Below are 25,911 nucleotides of genomic sequence, written 5' to 3'. Positions count from 1 at the left end.
GCATCGCAATAAGCAAGATGTGATAATGCGATGCATTGCAATTGCAATATTCGGTAATTGAAAGGTCGGGGGTAGCTCATCGGTTGCTTGGTGCCAGTCACGAGAGTGACACTCATGTGATAGCAGGCAGATAAAACTAACAAACCACTTGCAATTAAAGAAGGTCGGCCCGGTCCTGGCTTCATCTGAGCTCTCAAGATCGATCGTCCAAACCAGCAAACTCATCCAAGAATCAATCAGACCTCGTCTTGGTTGCAACCGTTGATAGGGTCAAGGTGCATACAAAAGCGCCTAGCTAATAAGGGTATGGCCCTGAGACTGAGAACAATGCGAAACCCGGCCGGCCTGAGAGCCGGAGCGAGGCGCTGCCGGCCAAAACCAACCATTTGGACGCACGCCGTGCGGCGCGACCTGTTCCCGTTGTTGTCACCTCGGCGAATTCGTCCACGTACCAACGGCGGGCAATCGCCGTGGCCCATGCCAACAACTGAGCAACAACCACCGGTGCAGCTGCACTGCTAGCAGAGACCCGGCCCCTCTTCCGTAATCGCCGTTCACTGCCTGCGCCACCGGGGCACCGATGGCGCCGCCGTCGTCCTTGCTGCGCGACCTGCTCAGCGTCGATGGCTTCAAGAAAAACCGCAAGCAGCCGGACAACAACCCCTCGGCCGCGCCGCGGACCACGAGCATGCCCCTCCAGCACCGGCGCCCCACCAAGCCCGCGCGGTCCCAGTCCGACGTCCAGCAGGCCCGCGGCCGCCTCAACCTCGACGCCAACGGCGACGGCGCCGGCGAGGAGCAGACCCCGCGACGGAAGTCGTCGGCGTCGCTGAGGACCGCGACGAGCTACAAAGTCAAGGACGGCGGCAGCGGCCCCGGCGCGATACCGGCCCTCGACGAGTCCGCCCTCAGCGCGCTCATCTCCCTGGCCGCGGGCACGGTGAAGCAGTTCGCCAAGGACGAGGCCTTCCGCGCGTTTCTGCGGAGCGGCTGCACGTCGTGCGTCAGCGAGTCCGACCACCGCGCCGTGCTGGACCTCCGCGTGACCGTGCAGACCGTGGAGAGGGCCGCCGCGGTGGGGGAGGCCCTGCTCGACCCGCGCGAGCTGAAGCGCGCCTCCCTCAGGCTGCACTCCCTGGCGTCCCTCGACGCGGACGAGGCGCTCTCGGTGACCGCGTCGGGGGTGCCCCACGAGCGCCTCGCCGCGTGCGCGCACCTCTACATGTGCGTCGTCTCCAAGCTGCAGAAGAAGGACCACTCCTCCGCCGTGCACGCCCTGGAGGCCTTCTGCCTGGCGCCGCGCGAGGCACGGACGGTCCTCCTCCCCGCGCTGTGGGACAGGCTCTTCCGCCCGGGCCTCTCGCACCTCAAGGCATGGCGCGACCGGGAGTCTGCGGCGGCGAGATCGAAGCCGGACGCGAGGGTGAAGGACGTCGTGGAGAAGCTCTTCGTCGAAGCGCTGGACGAGGGCACGCGCGCGCTCGCGTGCTACTACAGGGACTGGCTGCTGGGGCGCACCGAGGCGATGGCGCTCCCGTCCGTTCCCGCGCCTCCGAGCACGGCTCCTCCCGCCACCGCGCCGAGCACTGCCCCTGCCAGCGCGACGAGGTTCTCGACGTCGACGACGTACGACATCGGCTCGGACGTCGCGTACAGCTCCGGCACCCCGAGTCCTGCCATGTTTGTGATCGAGGAGACGCCGCGGCAACCTGAGCGGGTGGTGCAGGAGGAAGGCAAGGCCGCGGACGCCGACAGCTCAGGGAGCGTGTTCCACGAGTGTGACGACGGCGAGGTAAGGAGCTGCAGTCCGACGCCACGGGGAGAATCAAGCGAGCCCATGCCTCCTAATATGCTCGCCAACGAGGCATTTGAACCACGGGTAAGAAGCAATTTTATCACTGCAAATTACGTATACATACCAAGATTCGTGACAGAATTCACACTCGACTATCTTTCAGATCGAAGATGAACGGGGCAAAGGAGCAGAGGAGTCGACGAGCTACCTGCCGGCTCGCGACATGTCAGCCATTGACCTCCTCACACTCGAGTTCTGGTACTCCGAATCCATCTCTCCCCAATTTTCCAATCCTTACCAGTAGAAGAACACGTACTGATCCATGTTTGTGAATTACCCAGCGAAGGGCCGCTCGAGATCAGTGGCGCGGACGGCGGCCAAGTCCAGGCCTCCATTTTCTCCACCGCCCCGAGCGACTTCCTCTGCCCACTGACGCGGCAGATCTTCAACCGGCCCGTAACAATCGAGACGGGCCAGACGTTCGAGCGGCACGCCATAGTGCACTGGTTCGACCGAGGCCTGCGGACGTGCCCCGTCACGGGGCAGGAGCTGGAGGCCCTGTCGGTCCCGGACACGAACCGCGTGCTCACGCGCCTGATCGACGCCTGGAAGGCGGAGCACTGCCGGAGCCTGCGGGTCGCCGACGGCGGGGCGCCGGAGGAGAAGCTGAACGTGGCCGTCGTCGACCGGGTGCTCGACGCGGGGCTCAGCGTGTCGGAGCAGACGGAGAGGGCCAGGCACCTCATGGCGATCGGCGGCGTCGACTTCCACCTCCACAGGCTTCGCGACGGGAAGGAGGAGGAGCAGAGGGCGCGCGCCGCCGAGCACCTGCTGCTGTGCGTCCGGGCGGAGGGCAGCGTCAGGAGCTACGTGGCTGTGCGGGTTCATGGGGAGAGCGTTGTTCGGCTTCTGCGGAGCGAGGTGGTCTCTGCCAGGAGCGCTGCCGTGCGGCTGATGGTTGAGCTGCTCCGGCTGAGAAGGTATAGTTCGTTGTGACTGACATGAAAATACATACGTACATGGTTCTGTATGTTTCCAACATTTTGTCTGATGAAACGAGTCAGTAATTGTTGCAGAAGGGAAATGGTGGAATTGTTCATACGCGGATTGTGCACGGGGTCGGTCACCGAGACGATGGACGTGCTACTCCAGCATCTTCGAAGCTCGCCGGTCGAAGAGCGAGCTCTCGTTGCTGTTCTGCTGCTATACTTCGATCGCACACTGTCAGTGGTATGCTCCATCAGCCCTACACATTTTGTTGCTGCACACTTTTCTTGTCATTGTCGTGGATCAACGAGATAGTTTGAATATCTGCAAAAGCATGTTTTCAGTCTGCTCAAGAACTCTAGTCAAGAAGTATGACAAAAAACATATACGTAGTATTCTGAAACTCAGTCTGTAAATTATGTGTCAGGACGAGCCCGACAGAAGAAACAGCAGCGTATACAGAGAAGAGGCTGCCCGGATCCTCACGGAGTCTCTGAGACGCTGCCTGATCGACGAAAACGTGGTGCCCAACACCCGTAAAGCTCTGCTGATGCTGGGAGGGAATTTCTCCTTCTCAGGCGACCTCCTCGCCGAGGACCGGATGCTGGAGCAGGCCGGCTTCGCCGACGACACGCCTGGCGCCACAGCCGTCACTTCCGATGCCACAGTGCAGGTAACGTGACGTGACGATGCATGGTTCAACGGTTTCTCAAGTATGAACTCACTCGACTGAACACACTGGTGTTCTCTTGCCGTGAACAGGAGACGGAAGCGGCAGAAAATGAGGCGTGGCTGGAGCACGTGACGACGGCGCTCCTCGGCAGCGGGAGGCGGCCGTTCCTGGCGGCGCTCTCCGGGTGCATGAGCTCTCCCGACGCCGGCCTGGTGGCCGCGTGCCTGACCACGGCGGGGTGGCTGAGCCGCTCCCTGGCGTCCACGCCGCTCCGGGACACGCACACGGACATGCAGCTCGCCGCGTTCTCGGCTCTGGTCCCACGGCTGAAGCGGTGCCTGGCCGGCGGCGCCACCCACCTGCATCCCCGGCACAGGGTCCTCGCCGCCGTCACGCTGCACAACTTCAGCAAAATCCCAGGTAACTAATTACTTATCACTTATTATCAGCGCCTCATATCCACCACGAAAACCAGACGGAACTATCAAATCATTGAGCACGAAAACCGCACGAAGCTATCAAATCATTAAGCATTTAAGCCCCCGTTCACGTCGCCGACGACACGACGTTGGAGCTGAGCTCCTCCATTGACTGAGCTACGTGCAGACTGCAGGGTGCTGCTGATGCTGCTGGCGGACGGGCTGCGCGGTCACCTGGCCGACCTCGCGGAGCTGACCCGGACGGCCGGTCAGCTGTACGCCGAGCTGCACGAGTGACGACGCCGACCTCGGGCCCGCACGCGAGTCGCCGGGGCCGGCCTCTCGTCTCGTGCTCTCCGCGCGGAAGATTCAGCGGAGAAAAGTATGCGCGGGAGGCGCTGCTATTCTTTGACTGTTTCAGGCCAGGGCGCACACGGATATGCTCTGCATGCCTGCTGGAAATGAAATTGTTCTCAACTCTTTTATTAGCAGTTTCGTCGTCGACAGCGACGAGGGCTCAAAGGATAAGATCCAACTGTACAGTGTGATTTCTTGGCTCAGAACAGATCTAGGCAACATCCGGTCGATGAAGATGGATTTTTGCTAGGGTGGGAGTGAGTCACAGATCTAGGCCACATCTGCTGCTTGTATATGAAACGAGATACAGTCGGTCATCGAATTGATTATTTCCACTTGGAAAATTGGGCGGTGGATTAGGGTTGGCCTTTCCTGGAGCCTGAACATTCGGCCGATAAAAATGGATTTCGCTGGTGTGGGAGTGAGTCACAGACCTGTGGCTATGGGTTAGGATGGGCTCAGATAGATGCTTGTCGTCGGGTCACTGTCTGTCATTTGCGTGTACGCCAGCGTAATCTACTTTGATCTCCAACTTTTCCGTGCACTTAACAGGAGTAGATTTCCGGCCTTATCGCGGCGACTCACATTACGTTAGAACTAGCCGTTGCACTGCTGGCTGCTTCTCGTCGAAGAGCAGACTTGCCGGCATAGCGAAGACAATCCTGAGCGAGTCTCGTCACAAATATTATTCGCAGGATCAGGTATGCATCACAGAGGCCCTGGCTGTGATTCTTCCCGTGCGATGCGGGCCGGGGTCCTATCTGCAATGGCTTCGTGCTGTGGTGCTCCTATATTAATTAAAGTCTGCAATCGCAATCTTGGCCTATTGTCCTTGGCTCACTTTTCTTTTCCGGTACAAAGATCTAGCCTCTCACGAATGACACGGCCGGTCACATGAACGTACTACGTGCATATGCTTTGCCTGCGACTCGTTCACTGCCGTGTGATCCATTCGAATCTTTGTCTGTCCGGAGACTCCTCGCATGCGACTGTGGAAACCACGAGGATCCTCGCTGGCTGCTACAGCAGCGGTCTATTCAGATTCAACCCATCGGGACAAACATCTCGCCGTCCTCCCGAGCCGGAGCGCATGTGATGAGCGCGTCACGCACCGCGGCAGTAGCACCTACTAGCAGGAGCAGCGTGCAGGACAGGGCAATGCAAGAAGGCGCATGTCTTTCCTCGCACGCGGTTTCCAAACACCAGATCCATCATTCGCTCGTTCGTTCGTTCCAGCGGTTAGCTGCCGCGGCGCGTATGAAGGCCCTGTTTGGATCATGGGATTAGAGCTAGTTTGGGTTAGTTAGAGGCTTAAATATCCCAAAAATATCCAAACAGGAAGGGTTAGAGTGGGTTAGTTTTATCTAACCTAACTATCCCGGTAGAGAGGTGCTTATTTGGGTTAGAGTGGGTTAGAAAATAACTCTAATTTTAACTGTGTTAGAGTATCCAAACAGGACGGATGATGCAGCAACCTAATCATGGAGCCGTTATCTACCCGTTCCATGTGCGCGTCGCCCCTGACCATGATTGCGGCGAGCATCATCGTACGTTGTAACGAACGCCCGCGTAAGGCCGGCCGCCCCGGCATCAGCAGGGTTTATTAACGAGCGACCGACCGGTGATGTGCTATCATCATTCGAGCGGTTCGGCGCGCCATCGTTGTCCGTCACGGCGATCGGCAACAGTGAGATCGAGCATCATCCCGCAGCCGCAGATCATGCCAGTACCCCCAATTATATCCACCCTCTCAAAGAAATTTTATATCGACCCCTACCTTCCGGCACTGGAATATCTTGCCCATTAAGCATGTCCATCCATGCCGGGGCCTTCGCACGCAAACAAGGTATCCGGGGGATCTGCCAAGCATCTTCTGCTTAAGGCCAACTCCACCGCACGATCCCAAACAGACGACTGTTTTGTCCAGATTCTGTCCGTTTAGCTAGGGATTTGGGTCGTGTCCGGACGTGTCCTGGAATGCGGTGGTTGTGCGCCCAGCACGCGGACGCATCCCGACCGCATCTTTTCCGCGCGCATTTTTCTTTGCAAATCCTTAACTTTTTTTTATCATTCATTTTTGATACAAGACAATACATCATCACATTTTAACTAGTAAAGCAAGGCCAAAGAAAATAAAAACAACAAGAATACATTTTAGAAGATAGCCAACTTCCATAACTGCCTCCTTGAGTTGGGTTAGGGCTTTCTCGATGCACTCATTGTTGATCTGTGGCGGAGGCTCGATCTGCCATCCTTCTTTCTTCTTCAAGCCAGAAGTAGATGTTGCTTCCTCACACGTAGTCTCGTGTCTAGCCTCTAATCTAGTAACAAGTGCACTTGTCTCATTTACAGCCTCTATGCTATCTAAAAGTGCACAAACATGTACTAAATTTCGCTCTATCAATATATCGATGTACTCTTCTTCCCAATAACCAAACTTGCATCCATTCTACACAACAAAATTTGAAGTTAGCGCAACTAGTCAAATCTAGAGCACAAACCGAAGCTAAAAAAAATGCATACCCCATCGTTTAAGCACTTGATGAACACCCATCCGGGATGTTCCGGCGTTGTAGACACGCGGTGCACGACCATCCTTGGGCAGTGGTCGCACTTAATGAGTGGCAGCGGTGCGCCGGCGAGCTTTTGGGCAAGCACCGAGCCCGGCCAACCGCCATTCGTGTATCTGCCGGCGGACCACCGACGGTGCAGATCCGATCGGCTAGAGGAGGAGCCACTGCCTGCATGTGGCCTTGCGGCCCCGCCAGGGCCTTCCGGCGAGGTGCCCGGCCAGTCCATGGCGCGGCCCGGCCTCCCACAGCCAACCGAGCTCAAGACCGACCGGATCCGCGCCAAATCCGGCAGGCGAGTGCACTAACCAGGTGGCCGTGGTTGGGTAGCTCGGCGGCGCCGAGGGGAAGGGGCTGGGCGAGCTCGCGTCCCAACTGCACGGCTGCAATGGCAGCGACGACGGCGGCAGCGAGGGGAAGAGTGGGAAGAGTGGAGAGGGAGCGGCCAAATGGAGGAAGGGGGCGGATAGAAAAAGACCCACCCTGTGTCAGCGACGGGCGAGCCAGGGGAGGACAGGCGCAGACGACCCGCGCGTCCGCGTGGTGTCCGTTTCACCCCAAAAGCGGCGCAAACTTGGGCCGCGGATGGGTCGAAAGCGGACACAAAACGAACAAAAGTCCGTTTGCTCCCGCGCGTTGGGCCGCCTCGTTTGTCTGTTTTACCCCAAACGGACGGGACCGAACAGGATAGGGTTGCGCGGTGGAGTTGGCCTTAGGCCAACTCCACCGCACGACCCTAAAACTCACCCCATTTTGTTCGGATTTTGTCCGTATGGGGTAGAGATAGGGAGAACAAATGTCGGACAGAGGCCGGACAAACTCGCTCCACACAGCGCTGTTTATCCCATTTTCATCCCATTTCACCCGTCCGTCCCTGTCATTTCTTCAAACACGTAGCAAGCATAGCGAACTTGCCGCCGTGGCCGCTCCTGCTTATGCACGCCATCGCTCCCGTCACGACCGCATGCCCGCCGTCGCGCCCAACGCGTCACCGTGCTTGTGCCCTCGCTCCCGCCGTGCCCGCCTCGTCCGCCCAAGCTCGCCGCCGCCCGCACGGCCGCGCCCCCGCACCTCCTCGTCGCACGCGTCTTCCGCGGCCGTCCGGCGACCCACCACCGGCCCTGCGTCCGACTCGCGGCGTCCGCGTCCCGCGCGCTCGCCGCTGCCTCGCCTTCCCGCGCGCACGCCGCTGCCGTCCGGCGCAGTCGCCGCTGCCGCGCTCGCCGCTTCCCCGGTGCGGCGAGCGCGCGGCACGGCGAACGCGCGGGAGCGCTGCGGCGTGCGCCCGGGAGGGCGGCGAGCAAGGCAGCGGCGAGCGCGCGGCGCGGCGAACGCGCAGGACGGCGGCGGCGTGCGCGCGGGACGGCAGCGGTGTGGGCGCGGGAGGGCGCGACGAGCGCGGCCGCAGCGAGCACGCGGGGCAGCGGCGAGCACGACAGCAGCGAGCGCGCGGGGCCGCGGCGAGCGGGCGGGGCAGCGGCGAGTGCAGCGGCGGCGAGCGCGCGGGACGGCAGCGGCGTGCGCGGGGGAAGGCGAGGCAGCGGCGAGCGCGGCGGCGGCGAGCAGGCGGGGCAGCGACGAGCGCGCGGGACGGCATCGGCGTGCGCGCGGGAAGGCGAGGCAGCGGCGAGCGCGCGGGACGCGGACGCCGCGAGTCGGACGCAGGGCCGGTGGTGGGTCGCCGGACGGCCACGGAAGACGCGTGCGACGAGGAGGTGCGGGGGCGCGGCCGTGCGGGCGGCGGCGAGCTTGGGCGGACGAGGCGGGCATGGTAGGAGCGAGGGCACAAGCACGGTGACGCGTTGGGTGCGACGGCGGGCATGCGGTCGTGACGGGAGCGAGGGCATGCATAAGCAGAAGCGGCCACGGCGGCGAGTTCGCTATGCTTGCTGCGTGTTTTGAAGAAATGATAGAGATGGACGAGTGAAATGGGATGAAAATGGGGTAAACAGCGCTGTGTGAAGCGAGTTTGTCCGGTCTCTGTCCGGCATTTGTTCTTCCTATCTTTACCCCATGCGAACAAAATCCAGACAAAATGGGGTAAGTTTTAGGGTCGTGCGGTGAAGTTGGCCTAAGTCGATTGATCTAGAGAGGCGCCTTTCGTTGTCGAGGAGGAGGATACTCCATCATGGAAGGAGAAAAGTTACCGAAAGCAATAGGGGAAGGAAAAAATGGAAAAGTGGGCGCCGGACCTACATATATAGGTTCGCACAGAGAAAAGGCAAAGGCGCTGTCTATTGGTCCTGCATCTGCTTTGCAGAAAGTGAATGAATGAATGAATATCCTGCAACTTGCACGAGCGGGGAACAGTTCTATTTCCGTGGATAAAAAGTTTTACGTCTGGGAAGAAAGGGGGCGGACAGGCGTGGTGTGACCGGTGGAGGTGCTAAAAGGATTCAGATTTGGTTTGATTCGTGTCCGCAAATGATACAAACCTTGGTGGTGACGGCACGATCGTTTGCCGACGGCTTGCTGGCCGGCTAGTGGTTCACCGATTATCTTAGTGATGACGTGGATGATAAAGGATGTGCTTTTGTCATCGACACTACTGTTGTTGCTTTTGTTGGTCCGGTGAATAGGACCGTGGAGGATATTAATGTCGACCGCGAAGATGTAGGCCCTGTTTGATAACAAAGTATTTTTGAAGTATTTAAAGAATACTGCAGTTTTTCAAAATACCATAGTATTAATTACTATGAGCTGTTTGGCTATGACTAAAAACTGTGGTATTAAAACAGCAGTATTTACAAAACCACAGTATTTTCTCTGTTTAAAAAAAAGAACAGTTGATCTCTTTTTTAAAAACAGAGCATGCGCAAGAAACTAGGAAAAGCCGCGTAGTTATCTTCTTCCTCCCTCTAAGCTGCAGCCGCCATGTCGCCTGTGGATATTGTCTCCGCCGGGGACAAACCAAAAGACGTCAAAGGCTCATTTTTATTTTCCTATGAAATATAAACGATAGGAATCAATCCTATGTAGGAATAGGAATTCATTCCTATGAACCAAAGGGCTCTAAAGGAAAAAATTCTATAAGAATCCTATTCTCTGAAATTCCTATAAATTTCTGCAAACCAAAGGAGGCCCAAATGAGAGAAGAGCGTGAGTATGCTGATCTTTGTCCTTCGTCTTTTCTCGCTGACCGCTGGCACTTGCCTCTGTGGCCGCTTCGTACCCCTCCTACTGCACAGTGCCAGTTGAGAGGAATGAGGCGCCCTTGAACTTGGAGAGCGAGCCCATGTTTAGCCGCCGGCAGCTCTGTGTCGTGTTCAAGTGTCTTCTTTTCCTGTAAGCTAGTTTTGTGCATGGTAGTTCAGTGCATGTGGCTGGTTGTCATGCATGCCCGTTCAGTGCGTCCAGCTAGCTAGCAAGGCGCGCATTGCAACTGCTTCATATGCTAGCTAGCTAATTGACGTTGGTGCATATAAGCATTTGCCAAACGGGTCACATTATTCTCAATACTTCAAAATACTTTGCTATGTGAAAACTGTAGTATCTTGTACCTACTGACTAAAATACTTTGGTTTTTAATACTTCAGTTTTTCTAGTACTTTGCTACCAAACATAGCCGTAGATGATGGGATGCTCGGTAACCAGGGGTGGATTAACGAGTTGTTTGGCACGTTAAGCTCATGCCCGTTAAGTTTGTTAAGCTTAACAAGCAAAAGCCTTGTTAAGCTCTTAACAAGTTGTTTGGCTTGTTTTTTTGTTCTTTTTTCCGAACATGCAAAAGCTTTGCGGATCGATGTATATTAGAAGAGCGAAGAAAATAACAGAGGTTCTGGCGGCTTTCCGCGGTTATAGAGCTTCCACGGAAGCACAAAGGTGAGCAACCCAAACACACCGGTGAAACATACAACGCCCTGCACATAGATAGGTCCTATTTCCAAATGTCCGACAACCCTTTTGCACCAGAGAGCTTCCAAAGCTCAACCCCGGCACCTATCCGCCTGCAAAGCTCACGAAAAACCACCGCTGATTGCTGAAAAACGCGACCATTGCGCTCCTTCCAGAGCACCCACACGGTGAGAAGGACCATGGAGTCGAATCCCTTCCTCTTGGCCTTGGGGACGATCGCACGAGTAGCCGGCCACCACTGCACATTGGCGTCGTCGGCTTCTGGCATGTGTTGATCAATACGCAGCGAGCGAGGCCATAGTGCCACACCTCCATAGAGAACACGCACCCCAACGCAAGGTGATCAACTGTCTCATTGTCCTGGTCACATAGTGGGCAGGTGACATGCGATTGTAAACCATGCCTAAGGCGTTGTTTGGCTTTGTTCAGTTCGTGCTCGTTAAGCTCATGCTTGTTAAGCTCGCGAGGTGCTCGTTAGTAGGAACTACCCACTTTTGTATTAGCTACAAGGTTTGTGGCCAATAACTGGTGTGAATTTTATGAAAGGAGATGATGACCACATGAGGAGATGCATTAGTTGATGCCTCCTATGAACTGGGTTGGGTCGATTAGATTAAATAGAGGGGTTGACGTGCCACCAAATATTGCCACTTAAGATAAAAAGACATGTTGTCTTGTACAACCGAGTTTAAAGAGCTACTCGTCAAACTTGTTAACTTTGAGGTCTAGTGTGTCGTGTTGATCTTGAGGATCTTCGACATATGTTGTTCTCTTGTGATAGAGCAAAAGCAGCGTGGGATGAGCTAGGTTTGAGAGCCACCATCGACGCGGCTACGACACATGAGCGGTTAGTAGATCTTTCGGGCAAGGTCAAAATCCCAATTGCAAATGGAATTGAGACAGATATGGTCACATGGTACTTATGGTGGGATCGCTGGAAAATCACTCATGAAGAAAACTGTGGTTCCTTAGTGTGGTCACCTATGAACATACGAGGTATCGTAGCGAATGCACTTGCTACTAAGGTGAAAGCACCAATGAGAAAATCAAGGTGGGTCAAAAAGTGAATGTAGATTCTAGCTATCATGTTGATGATGGTGCCGGAGCTACGGAATAGTACATGGGCTTTCATTGCAGCACCTTGTGTTAGATTGATCTCTTCCCAAATGGGCCCAACGTCCCATTGGACGGCCCATTGGACCCTTACCCACGTCTTGATCGGGGGCGTCCAGCCCAAGTAAGGCTGGTGGGCCCTTGTCGCGCAGTGCCATATAGAAGAGGTGGGGACTACTGCACAAGGTACGAGGTTCGTCGCCGCCACTGTTCCCCACTTCTAACCCTAGTCCGATTGAGAGGGAGGCACTGAAGCGCTGGGAAGCCCACCGATGCCACGACTACCTCGGAGTCACCCTCTACACCGACCGTCGCTGCCTGTGCGCAGACCTTCACCGATGAACCAGCGATGGCCGGAAGGAAAAGGTACACACCCGAATAAAGTCAATATCCCACTGATCTACTCCTAGTCGATCCAGTAGAAATAACACCTTGTTCATATAAACAACACGGCATGGATGTTGCTTCTATGGGGGCGTACACACTATTGGAAGGTTTGCGGCTCGCCGATGAGTTGGGCATATTTTCAGAGAGTGATCCCTTGAAGATTGTCCAAAGTATTCTAGATCCTTTGGAATACCATGCATCCGGGGCGGTGGTAACAAATAATTGCCGTAAGTTGATGAGTTCTTTGAACACGACGACGATTATGCATTGTGCTCGAGAAAGTAATGCTACCGAGCATTATCTTGCCCGAACGGGTTACAGAAGGAAACGGGGTGTTGTGCGAACATCCCCTGATTTCTTAATCCCCTTCCTTGTAACAGATATGATTATTTTTAAATAAAGGCCGCCCAAGTTTTTTCTTTTAAAAAGAAAATAGGTAGAGCCACCGTTGGTTTTCTCGGAGAGAGAGAGAAAAACATAGACCGGCTATGCGCACACACGGATGAAACACTGAAAATACACTCGCTACATTCAGCCCGTGAAAGTGTACGCGTACCTAGTGCTGCCAGTCAAAGATTCCACAAGTCAAAGCCAGCAAACTCACATGTTCATGCGCCCATTTTATAAGTTGAACTCTTTGCTTTGATGCTAGATCTGATCCCTTGAGCGGATAAACCATGCACGGGTTATCTGCACACCACACTCTCCCGTGTCTTGCACGTACACTCAGGCGCTTCCTCTCAGACTCGCCTGGAGCTGGAGGTCACATCCGTGCACACGGAACAGAAATCCCCTCGTGTTTCATCCGTTTCTTCCTTGCGTGGCTCCATGCCTCTTCTTTTTTTGTTTATCTACGTATGTAAAATGAACATCTCTATATCTAGTAGGAGTATATACTTATATGTTAAAGAAAATTGAACATCTCTATGCAATAGTGTCATCAGTACTTCCTCCATTCCAAAATATAGTGCACCCGCGCTTCCCGAAGTTCAACTTTGACCATAAATTTAACCAACGAGACCAACTGCGGCGGGAGAAAAAATTATATAATTGAAAACTTCTTTTGAATACGAATTCATTGATATAATTTTTGCTCCCGCTGTAATCGGTCTTTGTAGTTAAATTTACAGTCAAAGTTGAAGCACGAGGATAGAGAAAGCATTACATTGTGGAATGAAGGGAGTATATGCCTGCATCCGTCTTTCTTCTTTCTGTGCTCAAGTTGCTTTCCCCGAAGGACAGGACGGCCAGTGAAGCAAGCAACTTTATCTAGCTGTTGGGCAAGCAGCTCTGACGTCAGGAGGCGCACGCCAAGCCACCGTCACGGACACGTGGGGCCGCGCCACCCTCGGGCCCGCACGTAAGCGATACGCAGAATGATTAAGCCAGTTGACGTGGCCGGCGGGGGGAGAGAAGCATCGGCGCAGCCCGCGGCCACGGCCCACGGACGGCCGCACGGCACCTACCCGCCGGCGCGCGCGCACGTTGCCTCGGGGTCGGGGCGGCTCGGCCCTTTCCGCGCGGTCTACGGCTACGCGCGGCGGGCCCGCCCATCCCAACCGCCCCCACCATCACCTGACCACCCGCAGCTGCCATGAGTGTAGTTCAGCGCACCTGTCCTCTTCGCAAGAACCGAGGCGGGGGCGGGGTGCCGACCTCCTCCTTCGCGTCACCTTCCCCAATCCCTCCCCACCACCAGCCGCAAAAATCCAAGACCACGCACGCCAACGCAAGCACACTGTGCCAACTAAATAAACCGGCGTATCCTCGAAACGAACAGATAAATACAAACGGCTCTCCTTTTTCAAAGAACAGCTAGTAGTAAAAATAAACGCCATTCTTCCAACAAAAAAGCTGAAAAAACAGCACTAGTTTTTCCGAGACGGTGATCTTCTTTTACGTACATTCCCCGCGATCGCACGGGCGGCGGTGAGGCTGACCCGCGGTGCAGGTCGCGGCGCCAGCGTGCGTACGTCCGTCCAATACGCAGGCCAATCAATCCACACGCTCCGGGCAGGCAATCCAAACAGTGGCGCCACTAGCTGTTGGCACCCGCCCGCTAGCTTTCCCCGGACCAAACGTGACCGCCGGGTGGAGACGAGAGGAGAAGAAGCCGCCATGAAGCAGCCTCTGCCTTTCCCACCTCCTCGATAAATCCATCCTCCCCAACGAACCCCACCCAGCTCCCTCCCCTCTCCTCTCCTCTCGCCTTCCTCCTCCACCCAGCCAGCCAGATCAGAGCAGGTCGGTTTCGCCGTTGCTTTGCTTCCGCTGACGGCTCCGTGAGAGCGAGGCGGGGCGAGGCGGCAACCACCAACCAACCGAGGCGTGGGCCGGAGCTGCCTTTGATGCGCCAGGCGCGGCCTCTCCCCGTCCTTTGATGGGCAACGCATGCGGCGGTTCCCTTAGATCCAAGTACCTGCACAGCTTCAAGCACCCCGCCTCCCAGCGCCACGACCCCGACCGCGACTACGACCACACCGCCGCCGCCGACTCGCCCAAGAAGCAGCCAGGCTCCCAGCCGACCGCCACAGCCGCCGCCAAGACGGACGGCCACGCGGCCCCCGCGCAGCCCGCCGCGGCCATGAGGCGCGGCGGGGCGGGCGCGCCGGCCGACCTCGGCTCGGTCCTCGGCCACCCCACGCCCAACCTGCGCGACCTCTACGCGCTGGGCCGGAAGCTCGGGCAGGGCCAGTTCGGCACCACCTACCTCTGCACCGAGCTGGCCACGGGGGCCGACTACGCCTGCAAGTCCATCTCCAAGCGCAAGCTCATCACCAAGGAGGACATCGACGACGTGCGCCGCGAGATCCAGATCATGCACCACCTCTCCGGCCACCGCAACGTCGTCGCCATCAAGGGCGCCTACGAGGACCAGCTCTACGTGCACATCGTCATGGAGCTCTGCGCCGGGGGCGAGCTCTTCGACCGCATCATACAGCGCGGCCACTACAGCGAGCGCAAGGCCGCCGAGCTCACCAGGATCATCGTCGGGGTCGTCGAGGCCTGCCACTCGCTCGGGGTCATGCACCGGGACCTAAAGCCCGAGAACTTCCTGCTCGCCAACAAGGACGACGACCTCTCGCTTAAGGCCATCGATTTCGGCCTCTCCGTCTTCTTCAAGCCTGGTGAGCTACATTAATCCCTTTCTGCTCTAGTCGGTCAACGACTACGATGTGCTTTAATTAATTAGTTTGGTACTCCTACTACAGTAGGAACGAAACTAATGCCCGCATAATTAACTGTGGCTTGGCTTGCGATTGGATTTGGATAGTACTCCTACTAGATGCTTACAGGGCAGAACCTTATCTGGAATCATGTCACTGAAATATGAAGGATTAATGAAGTATTAATGGTGATTAGTCATGAGACCCTTTACGTGATGACACTGGACAACATTCCCTTGATGTGATTTCACATTAGTCTTTCTATAAAATACAAGTTCACTGGGAGGGCTCCTTTGATTCAAAGGAATTATTTAGGATTTTTGGAGGATTGAAATCCTTAGGAATTTTTCCTATGTCGGCCCTTTGATTCATAGGATTGGATCCCATAGGAATTTATCCTATGGAATCTTTTGTACTACATTTCATAGGAAATCTAACATCCACTCCAACCTCTTTTTACAATTCCTTTGTTTTTCATGTGGCATCAAACACTCTTTGCTAATCCTATAGGATTCAAGTTGACATGCCACTGCAATCCTATACTTTTCCTATTCATACATTTTCAAAATCTTGTAAATCAAAGAGGCCCTCATCATAGTTGAATGGCAGTGGAAGTCTGAAACTGATCGGAAATGGTATATTTGGGGAAAGAATATTCTGTAGCAGACTATTCTAGAATCTAAATGGCATATTGTAAACTTTGTGATGCACTCAACACTCATGCCTCCCTTTCTCATTCTTTCTCTGTTCTTTCCAGGCCAAATTTTCACCGATGTTGTTGGAAGCCCATATTATGTAGCCCCAGAAGTGCTGTGCAAAAAATATGGACCAGAAGCTGATGTATGGACCGCTGGTGTAATTCTCTACATTCTGCTGAGTGGTGTACCCCCATTTTGGGCAGGTGCGATATGTTTAACCCTTCAATTAACTTGGAAGCTTGCCGTCTGACGATTGTAGGCTTACCTGTTTTATGAACGTATATAATGCAGAGACACAGCAAGGAATATTTGATGCTGTACTGAAAGGTGTCATCGATTTTGATTCTGAACCCTGGCCTGTGATATCTGACAGTGCAAAAGATCTGATAACAAGAATGCTCAATCCTCGCCCAGCTGAACGCTTGACAGCACACGAAGTTCTATGTTAGTTTCTTTCACTACCTTATACTCCTGGTTTCTCTCCTTCTATACTCCTCAATACGTTTTCATTTGACATACCTGCAACCGTTGCATTCAGGCCATCCATGGATTCGTGATCAGGGAGTTGCTCCTGATCGTCCTCTTGACACAGCTGTCTTATCTCGCATTAAGCAATTCTCTGCGATGAATAAGTTGAAGAAGATGGCTTTGCGGGTGAGTTCAATTCTTTTTAAGCTCAAGTTCTTAATTGCCTGTTCGGATCTATGAGCTTGCAAGGAGGCAATTTTGGGGGTTCGTCTCTTCAAAAGATTCTTGTTCGCTCTGTCAGAATTGCTTTACACATTCATTCTTTGCCAGTTGTTGAACGATCTTCTACGCGAAATAGTACTTTGGCTGTTCCATTGGTTCTGTTTGGGCTATCTATGATTTTTATTGGGCTGTCAGCCTGCCATCTACTGATCAAAGTGCTTACTTGACTGGATTCACATTATCTTGTACTCCCTCTGTAAAGAAATATAAGAGCGTTTAGATCACTATAAACGCTCTTATATTTCTTTATGGAGGGAGTACTAATATGAGCAATATGCTTGATGATATGTTCCATTCTTCCTTTGTATGACACGAGGGAGCTATCAAAACAAACTGTATTGAGTTCTGAAAAATGTCTTCGTGTGATGAAGCACACTTAGTGAATTGTGCATTAACTGACATCTCGTGATCATTCTACCAGGTAATAGCTGAGAGCCTCTCAGAGGAGGAAATTGCAGGCTTGAAGGAGATGTTCCAGACTATGGACGCTGATAACAGTGGTGCAATTACATATGATGAGCTCAAAGAAGGCTTGAGAAAATATGGCTCCACATTGAAGGATACTGAGATTCGTGATCTTATGGATGCGGTGAGTTAGCCAAAACACAATACTGGCTTGGATTTCTTAGTCTTAAATGACCTAGTACCTTAAGTCCCCTAAGCTTAAATCCTTGTGAAGTAGAAGCTTTTAAAGTCTCTTGGAAACTTGTGCTGCCTCCGGCCAGTTCATATATTACATGATTATGAGGAAATTGGGAACTAGGCTGCTTAATGCACAAGCTGTTCTTCTTACAGTTGCATCTTTTTCTTGGTGGCTTTCTTTAGGGCATATATAATTAGGAAGCATGCAGTAGACATCATTTTACCTTTATATTAGTCCTTTTGTCTGTTATGTTCCAAACAGGGGCACATAACTGTACTTCTGATATGCAAAACTGGATTTCTGAGAGTAAATGCTATATCAAATTTTAATTATTTTTTAAAGCACCTGGCATTTGATGTCTCTGAGAATTTGTGCTTAAGCACCAGCAGGCAGCAGATGCGTATCTGTGGAAGCTATTTCTTAATCAACTAGTGTAGCAAGTCCACAGAAATTTACTCTGATGGCTGATAAGTTCAGCTTGGCTTTATGCCCCAGGATTTGAAATCATTTCAAAGACAAGTTATATCATGGTAAACAAAGGAACTTACATGTCTCTTTTGTACCATTGATTCATTAGGCGGACGTGGACAACAGTGGGACCATTGACTATATAGAGTTCATCGCTGCAACATTGCATCTGAATAAACTGGAGCGTGAGGAGCATCTGGTGGCAGCCTTTTCATATTTTGACAAAGATGGAAGTGGTTACATCACAGTGGATGAACTGCAGCAAGCTTGCCAAGAGCACAACATGCCAGATGCTTTTCTTGATGATGTCATTAAAGAAGCTGACCAGGACAATGTAAGTGTGGTCTTAATTCTGTATATTTATTATTCTCTAGATATGGTATATCTTGGTCCATTACTGTCTTCCTAGCTTGGATATGTATGTACAATCAATGCTAGTAATGGGATGCAATAGAGCTTGTTCAGTAGTCTAGCCAAGACAACAAAATAATTTATACCGAGGTTTCCAGTCTTTCGAAGAGGAACATGGTCTCTCAACCACTTAGGTCTTAACCACTAGATACTTGCAATTAGGATCAAATACTTTTTGGGTGTGGGAAACATATTAGGCCAAATACTTGTCCAATAAATTCCACTTGAAGCTATGCACTATTCAAGTTCAAGCAAGGCTTACGGATTAAATTTTTGAAATTCCAGTGGACATAGATTTGTGCCCTATATAGTGCTGCTCGAAAAGATAGTTTGGTTCAGAGAGGCTGTCTTCATCAACCAACATAGCTCATTTGCTGCTTTATTAATTAATTAATGCTTATGGTTCTGTTAGTAACAAAAATAAGTTAGTATTGTCCTGATTTTGCTCTCTTTTGTCAGGATGGGCGCATCGACTATGGAGAATTTGTTGCCATGATGACCAAGGGCAACATGGGGGTGGGGCGAAGAACAATGAGAAACAGCCTGAATATCAGCATGAGAGACGCACCTGGTGCAATCTAGACTTCCACGATGTACATACAGCTTGTGGCTTTAGCTTCTTCCTGTCTTCATGCTCTACAAAGACTTCCTGCAATTTTCGAATCTTGTAAAATGCCTGTGTGGATGTGTGTTTCTGGGGATTCTGATTTAGCTCGTCAATTGATTCGACGGAACGCATGCTAAGCTGGGTTGAAATGATCTCACACGTTGCTGCCGCTTAATCCCTGCAAAATGTTCAGTGAATTACCTCCTACTATATCTGCCTGGAATTGTTAACTCTTAAAATGGCTTGTCCCAATGAAGCATGTCCAGTTTGATGAACAGTCCTGGATGTGATGTTATTTCCTTTTCTCTCTACATATCACTCGCCATGCTACCGTGTGAACTAGATATGCTTATTGTCAATATGACATGACCAAGCCTCTGTTTTCTAGTGTATGCTCGCTGTCCCTGGCATCCCCACTGCATTCTTTGCATATAGCTATCACATGGGTTTTTCATCGGCGCTTTCAAGGTTCAAGGAAACCAACTGGCGAACCTAAACCTCAGACAAATAGTGGGCAGATATAACACGCATAATAATCAAAGAGTAGACATTTTACTCCTCTGTTGTCTCAATGAATCTGACGGGCTACAGAGCAAAAGAACTACAGGGGGTTTCTGTGGTCACCAGTAATCCCCGCAAGAGCAGGAACCACCTTTGAAGTGGTGAAATCGAACGGCGTCTCGAATCACAAACTCCCGACCGGTCACCGTCGATATCAACTTGATCACCGTGTGGCAGTCACCGCAAATGCGTAGGTTCTTCATGATGTGGATGGGCATCCAATCAGGCAGGTTCATGATCCCAAAAGCCACGGCCAGCTTCTCGCTGTGATGAATCTCAGACCGCAGGGACTCGGTCCTCACGTATCCGAGGTGCGCGATCTTCTCCATGAGTTCATCCAGCTTCTCCCGAATCGCGATCACCTGAGGGTGGCTCACGTCTTCTGCTTTGAAGACGTGAACTTTGTTCTTAACTTCCATCCAGCTGTAGCCGGGATTTTTCTTTATCCCTTTGTCTCGCATTAGCTTCCTGACTTGTGCGGAATCATCTGATTTGCCAGCATCAGCATAGATCTTTGCCAGAAGCATGTAGCCTCCAGAATCAGGCGAGTCCAGGTCGAACAAGTGCTTAGCTGCCAATTCTGCGAGGTCATTGTTGCCATGTGTCTTGCAGGCGCTAAGAAGAGCCCCCCAAACCTCAGCGGTTGGTTTCATGGGCATCTCGTCAATGAGATTCTTGGCTTCGATCAAATTCCCTGCACGGGCTAGAAGGTCCACCATGCACGAGAAATGCTCCAACCCTGGAGATACGTTGTGGTCTCTCTTCAACATATCGAAATAAAACTTTCCCTCCTGCACGAGTCCAGAATGGCTGCAGCTTGACAGAACTGCAACATAGCTTATGTAGTCAGGTTTTGCCCCTTTCTTCAGCATATCATCAAATATCTCTATAGCTTGCTTCCCCATGCCGTGCTGTGAATAACCGGTGATCATGGCATTCCAGGAAACCAAATCCTTCCGACTTAGAAACTCAAATATTTTTCGAGCTTCTGTTATCCTTCCGCATTTGGAGTACATCGTGATAACCGCATTCACGACTGAGGTGTCTAAGATGAGACCAACCTTTACAGTATGACCAATGATTTGATCTCCAAGTTTATTTGCACCCATATCCGCACATCCTCTGAACAATGTAACATAAGTAACCCAGTCAGGTATGACATCCTTCTCAGTTAGCATAGCACTATACATCTTGAGGCCATCTTCCTCAGCTCCATGTTGTATGTATGCCCCCAACATTGCATTCCATGTAATTACATTCCTTGTGGACATGCCATCAAAGAACTCACGAGCTTTCCCTATGTTCCCCACTTGAGAATATGCAGTAAGCATGCCAGTCCATGATACAATGTCCCTTTCGGCCATCGAAGTGAATATAGATTCAGCATTCTGGAGATTGCCACACTTTGCATACATAGAGATAAGGGAATTAGAGATGACAACAGCTCGAGTGTGCCCACTTTTCAGAGAAAGAGAATGCAGCTGCCTCGCAAGACACATATCCATCCTGTTGGAGCAGCCACTTATTATAGTTGCCAGTGCAAACTGATCAACTGTCATCAGCTCAGCTCTCATCTGATTGAACAGTTCAAGAGATTCACTGAAGCAACCATACTGCAAGAATCCCCCAATAAGAACTGTCCATGCCACAGTGTTCCGATCACGTAAGGAACTGAACACTCTCTTTGCTTCCTCAAAACAGCCACATTTTGCATATAGTTCAACCATAGCACTGGCAACATATGGGTCAATGTGTGGTAGGCTCCGAATCACCTGAGCATGGAGTTGCTTACCCCATCCCAATGAAGACAATTTAGCACATGCAGTCAGAGAACTAGTGTATGTTGTTGAGTCAAGACGCACACCTCTATTGTGCATGTCTACAGCCATACAGAGGGCTTCTCTGGCTCGCCCACTCTGAGACAATGCGGACACCATCATGTTCCATGAAACAACATCTCGTTCAGGCATGCTCTCGAAAAGCTCAAGAGCGTGATCAACACCGTATGACTTGGCATAACCCGCTAGCATACTGTTCCGGCAAAAAACAGTTGGCCTTTCAATCTGACTGAACTGCTTCGAAGCAAAATCCACAGCCCCGCATCTCACGAACATGTCAACAATGGCAGTCGCAACGTCAGGGTCATCCTCGAAACCAAACTTGGTTAACAACCCAAGCAGCTGCGGCGCCACTTCATGCCACCCGAGAGCGCCGCAGGACTTCATGGTGCACCCGAAAGTGAAGGCGTTCGGCAAGGAGTCCGCGATTCGGCGCATGGACATGAAGGTCTCCAGAGCATCCAAGAACTGTCCTCCCTGGAAGTAGCCAGACATGAGGGTGTTCCACGAGGTGACATCCCTCCTGGGCATTCTGCCGAACAGCTCCACCGCGTCGCTCAGGCTGCCCAGCTTCGCGTACCCATTCATCATTATGTTGTGGGTGATGACGTTGGGCTCCGTGATCTCGCCGCGCAGCAGGCTTCGGGCGTCCGGGAGGGCTCCGCAGGAGAGGTAGGCGTGGAGGAGCGTGTTCTGGAGGAAGACGGCGGACGCGAGGCCCACGCTGACGAGGCGGCCGTGCAGAGCGCGCGCGCCGGAGAGCGCGCCGCGGGCCCCGCACGAGCGCAGCGCGTCCGCGAACGCCTGCGTGACGGCCATGTGGGAGGCGGCGGCTGGAGCGGGGAGTGGAGGAGGAGGAGACGGCGGTGGCGCCCATGGCGTCGCCACCATTCAAACACAGGCCGCGGCGGAGGTGAGGTGGACGTGAAGCGGAGTATGACAAGTGGGACCGAGATGTGTGGACCTTTCCTGAGTGTGGACCAAAAAGGTACTGGCGCAGATACCGTTTTCCAAATGTGAAAGCGTAAAGTGTTCCTCGCATTGCCTGCACACCCGCCTTCTGTAGCTCTGCTCCGTCGTCTGCGTCTCTCTGATTCTGTCCTTGCTCGCGAGGCGCGCCCCAGCTCGATCCCACGCCTGGCGAGGAGGAGCAGCGCTAGGGTACAGGGTTTGGGGGCGAGGCCATGGAGGAGGGGGGAGACGGATCCCTGGAGGCGCGGCCCGGCGTCCTGCTCGTCGGCGCCCCCGGCGTGGGCAAGCGAACCATCCTCTCCCGTGAGATCCCGCCCCCTCTCGCACTCCCCCCATCTCACATCTGTACATGTCCTGATTGGGATACGCGTTTAGGGTTCGAATCCGCCGTTTCCTGATTACATCCTGCTGCTAGTGAGAAGATTTCGTGGTCTGTTGGTGATTACCGATTTCAGTGCGAGAAATAGTTAATGTGGAGTTGACGGGGAAGGGGAGGATCCGAGAATCAAGTGTGTTCTAGCTGATAATTTAGTTCCATTTTCAGTTTCATCACTGGCTTGACAAAATTCCTTTGTGGAGATTTAGGTTTATATGCACATCCACCACTTATGTCTTATCATTTCCATATCATCATGAACTGCAGGGTTGATTGGGACGGAAGTGCCGGACACATCCGATTTGTCGTCAGGTGTGCTCTGTCAGGGGTATGTGTTTGAATGCCTACACGTTGAATCACTCTGTTGTGTATGAGTGATGGAGTGTACTTGCAGAATTAGTGGACCTAGTTTTCAGTTAAGCTGGTATCTGACAGAACCTCTGTTGCTATTGATTGGTATCCAGGTGGAAAATTGACACGAAGTACTACTCTGCTGATCTTTCCATTTGGACTGCACATCTTGAGGAAGGGTTTTCTGTCGGCTCACTACCTCATCTGGACCAATTGGCTGCTCTTGTTATGGTCTTCGATATGAATGATGTCAGAACAGTGAACCCGTCACACATTTTTTGATTCCTGCTGTTATTTCTAGTTCCGTTCTCACTCCAAATTCCTTTATTTAGCTCTTTTGAACCTTGTAACTACTGGTGTTCAATTGTTTGATCCTCAATTCTGCAGTAGGCTAATCGTCTCAGCAATTATGCAGGAATCGTCCTTACTTACCCTCCGAAACTGGGTTGGCAATATTGATGTTCAGAGGTTTGAAGTTCTGCTGTGCATAGGAAATAAAGCAGATCTTGTGCCTGGCCATGGTGCGCATGTGGAATACAGGAGGCGCATGCAAAAGATTGGCGAGTCAAGTAGTGATCCACACCCTGAATATTTGGATTTTGGGATAAATGAAAATGAAGGTTGTGGTTTGTTATCAGAGGAAGAACCACAAATAGAGATCAGAGACTCCACTTTGCAGTGGTGCATTGAGCAGAATATTGAGTATATTGAAGCTTGTGCTTCCAATGCTGACTTTGACAAATGTAAGTAACTAAGTTGTCCTGTGGGCTGCAATTGTTCGACAAAACCACAGTATTTTTACCTTTTACCATCATCTCACCCTACCATGTGTTTTAAACTGAAGATCAGCTAATTAGGTGCGCACTTAGTATATAATGATAGTGCTCATCTTCAAGTCAATTGGCTCTCTTATGACTTCTTACTCATGTGTGTTTTTTCTGATACTTAACATACTTCTACATACTATTTTGGATCACACTTTGGGGTGCCATCAACCTGCTTTTCACCATCGTACATTTATTTACCATCTCTATTGTGTATGATTCACTTAGCACTGTGCTTTTCTTGACAATTTTCTGTGGTGATTATGATCCTTCTTGGAGGGCCTAAGTTTTGTTAGTGGCATCATAAGCTTGCCTTCTTAGTGAAGCTCTGGACATTGAGCTTCTTAGTAGAAAAGGTCATGAAGCTTAAACTTCTCTGAAAAATGCATGTAGCAGAACCGTGTTTGGGAAGATTTAAGCCTTTGTAAGCTTAAACTCAAGCCAGACCAAATTTGGCCTATGCAGATTCCCATTTATTTTTCAGCGCTGTAGTATCTTGGAGATCAGTAGCACCCAATTAATTAAAAGTCACATTTTATGTTGGTATTGGTCTGTTGATCAAATTGCATTTGGTATTTTTCATGGTAATTTATGTCTGAACCTGCAAAATTGAAAAGGCAATTCAAGTACATATTGTTTTATACCGTATTACCGCTTAGTATTAAATGCCATACACCAAAAGGCTAACAAGTTAAATGGTTGATCCACATGCATGGCATCGGTGGCTGTTTTTATTGTGTGTGAATTATGAAATTTTATTATAATTGTTTGATGGAGTCTAATAAAAGGAACCTAATTTCTATCCAAAGTTGAATATTGCTTGTATTTAAATAGATCTTTTGGATGCTCTTTCAATTCTGAACTGTCGTCTGTTTATAATTACCAACAGGCCTATCAGTGGATGGTGATAGCCAAGGCCTAGAGCGACTCTTTGGAGCCCTTTCTGCACACATGTGGCCTGGAATGATTCTGAAATCTGGAAATAAAATTACTACTCCATCCTTGGTCGAAAAAGATGGTGAGTTATATAAGAAAACAATATAATTACACGTTTAACCATAAATTGTTAAATTAGCGCCATGGTTTTGTGATGAGTCATGCTTGCTCTAACAAACAACCATATGATGTGCAAAGCTGGAGCGATTTTGATAATTAGAATATCTTGCCCTCCACAGTTCCATTATTGAATTTAGAACCCTGTATTTGGCCTTAAGTATTCTGTTTTCTACTGACAGAATCTACAGATGATGAATTGACTTATGAATTTGACTACGAGGTCCTATCCCATGCATCTGATGAGCAATGGGAATTCATCGGTGAATCGAGTACATCAAGAAGCCTGGAAGGATTGGATGAAGCTAAATCTATGCAGGACAACACACAGCAAGTTGTGAACGGCAATGCTAGTTCTTCGGCGCCCAACCCTCTTCCAAATGACAGATCTACAGAACCTGCTGAAGAAAATCCTGTAACTCAGAGTCACGCAACTGAAGATAGTAGTAATCATGTGGATAACACTGGAGCAGATACTTCTGAGGACCAGCGAACTGACACCCCAGAGGTCAATGCACTGTTTGAGGATGATCATTATGGCGTAGATGATCTGGAGCGACTAATGTCAGAGATTGGCAACATGCGCTCCAACCTAAGGCTCGTTCCTGACTTCCAAAGGAGGGAGATGGCTGCCAAGATAGCCATGAAAATGGCAACCATGTTTGGTGATAGTGACGACGAGGGCTTCCATGCTGTCTAAGCCAAATTTCTTATCTTCACACAGGATTACAGGTTATGGCAAGCCTATTTGTATAGGGAGATCGGCATCATGCCACCTAGGCATTTTTTTTTATAAAATCCTGATGCCATTTCCCACCAACACAAATTTTGTACTCATAGTCCTTCCAGATATTTAGTCATTTACCTTCTGTAGAGTTATTCATACTTTCTACCGTTATAGGGTTTGTGCTGTATCATTAAGAATTTTATTCCTCTTGATTCTTGAATCAACTAGCTGTTGTATATGTAGCTTATCGAATGTTACGTTACTGTTGAATTGCGCAAAAATATGAGTGATAAATGAGAGCATCCTACC

General features: G+C 51.4%; 3 protein-coding genes, 1 long non-coding RNA gene and 1 pseudogene across 5 annotated transcripts; 3 read left to right on the top strand and 2 right to left on the bottom strand.

The window, feature by feature from the left end:
- The first annotated feature begins 221 nt into the window (after positions 1-221).
- LOC125539687 (uncharacterized) lies at positions 222-4,587 on the top strand. 2 transcript variants are annotated; one of them, XM_048703199.2, is made up of 7 exons: positions 222-1,879; positions 1,959-2,053; positions 2,137-2,775; positions 2,860-3,025; positions 3,210-3,455; positions 3,545-3,875; positions 4,062-4,587. In XM_048703199.2, exons 1-7 carry the CDS (start codon positions 581-583, stop codon positions 4,169-4,171), a joined length of 2,886 nt encoding a protein of 961 aa, XP_048559156.1. In that variant the 5' UTR covers positions 222-580; the 3' UTR covers positions 4,172-4,587. The 2 variants fall into 2 exon arrangements, with proteins under 2 accessions (XP_048559156.1, XP_048559157.1); XM_048703200.2 differs by having other exon boundaries at positions 227-1,879; positions 2,872-3,025.
- LOC125539688 (uncharacterized) lies at positions 1,868-2,150 on the bottom strand. The gene is made up of 2 exons (XR_007296942.2): positions 2,004-2,150; positions 1,868-1,898 (listed from the first exon to the last, which is right to left on the bottom strand). It is a non-coding gene; the product is annotated as an uncharacterized LOC125539688 (long non-coding RNA).
- Positions 4,588-14,206: 9,619 nt separating the features above from the next.
- LOC125539684 (calcium-dependent protein kinase 13) lies at positions 14,207-19,177 on the top strand. Its single transcript, XM_048703196.1, has 7 exons — positions 14,207-15,284; positions 16,081-16,224; positions 16,313-16,465; positions 16,560-16,675; positions 17,193-17,360; positions 17,992-18,216; positions 18,753-19,177. Exons 1-7 carry the CDS (start codon positions 14,537-14,539, stop codon positions 18,873-18,875), a joined length of 1,677 nt encoding a protein of 558 aa, XP_048559153.1. The 5' UTR covers positions 14,207-14,536; the 3' UTR covers positions 18,876-19,177.
- Positions 19,178-19,433: 256 nt separating this feature from the next.
- LOC125539681 (pentatricopeptide repeat-containing protein At3g26782, mitochondrial pseudogene) lies at positions 19,434-22,304 on the bottom strand (annotated as a pseudogene).
- Positions 22,305-22,328: 24 nt separating this feature from the next.
- LOC125539685 (GTP binding protein) lies at positions 22,329-25,826 on the top strand. Its single transcript, XM_048703197.2, has 6 exons — positions 22,329-22,574; positions 22,915-22,975; positions 23,112-23,247; positions 23,414-23,741; positions 24,712-24,840; positions 25,058-25,826. Exons 1-6 carry the CDS (start codon positions 22,484-22,486, stop codon positions 25,573-25,575), a joined length of 1,263 nt encoding a protein of 420 aa, XP_048559154.1. The 5' UTR covers positions 22,329-22,483; the 3' UTR covers positions 25,576-25,826.
- The last annotated feature ends 85 nt before the right edge of the window (positions 25,827-25,911 follow it).

This window comes from Triticum urartu, chromosome 2A, assembly GCF_056163025.1.
Source record: "Triticum urartu cultivar PI428250 chromosome 2A, HENAU_Tu73, whole genome shotgun sequence".
Classification (NCBI taxonomy): domain Eukaryota; kingdom Viridiplantae; phylum Streptophyta; class Magnoliopsida; order Poales; family Poaceae; genus Triticum; species Triticum urartu.
This window is presented reverse-complemented; position numbering and strand designations above follow the sequence as displayed.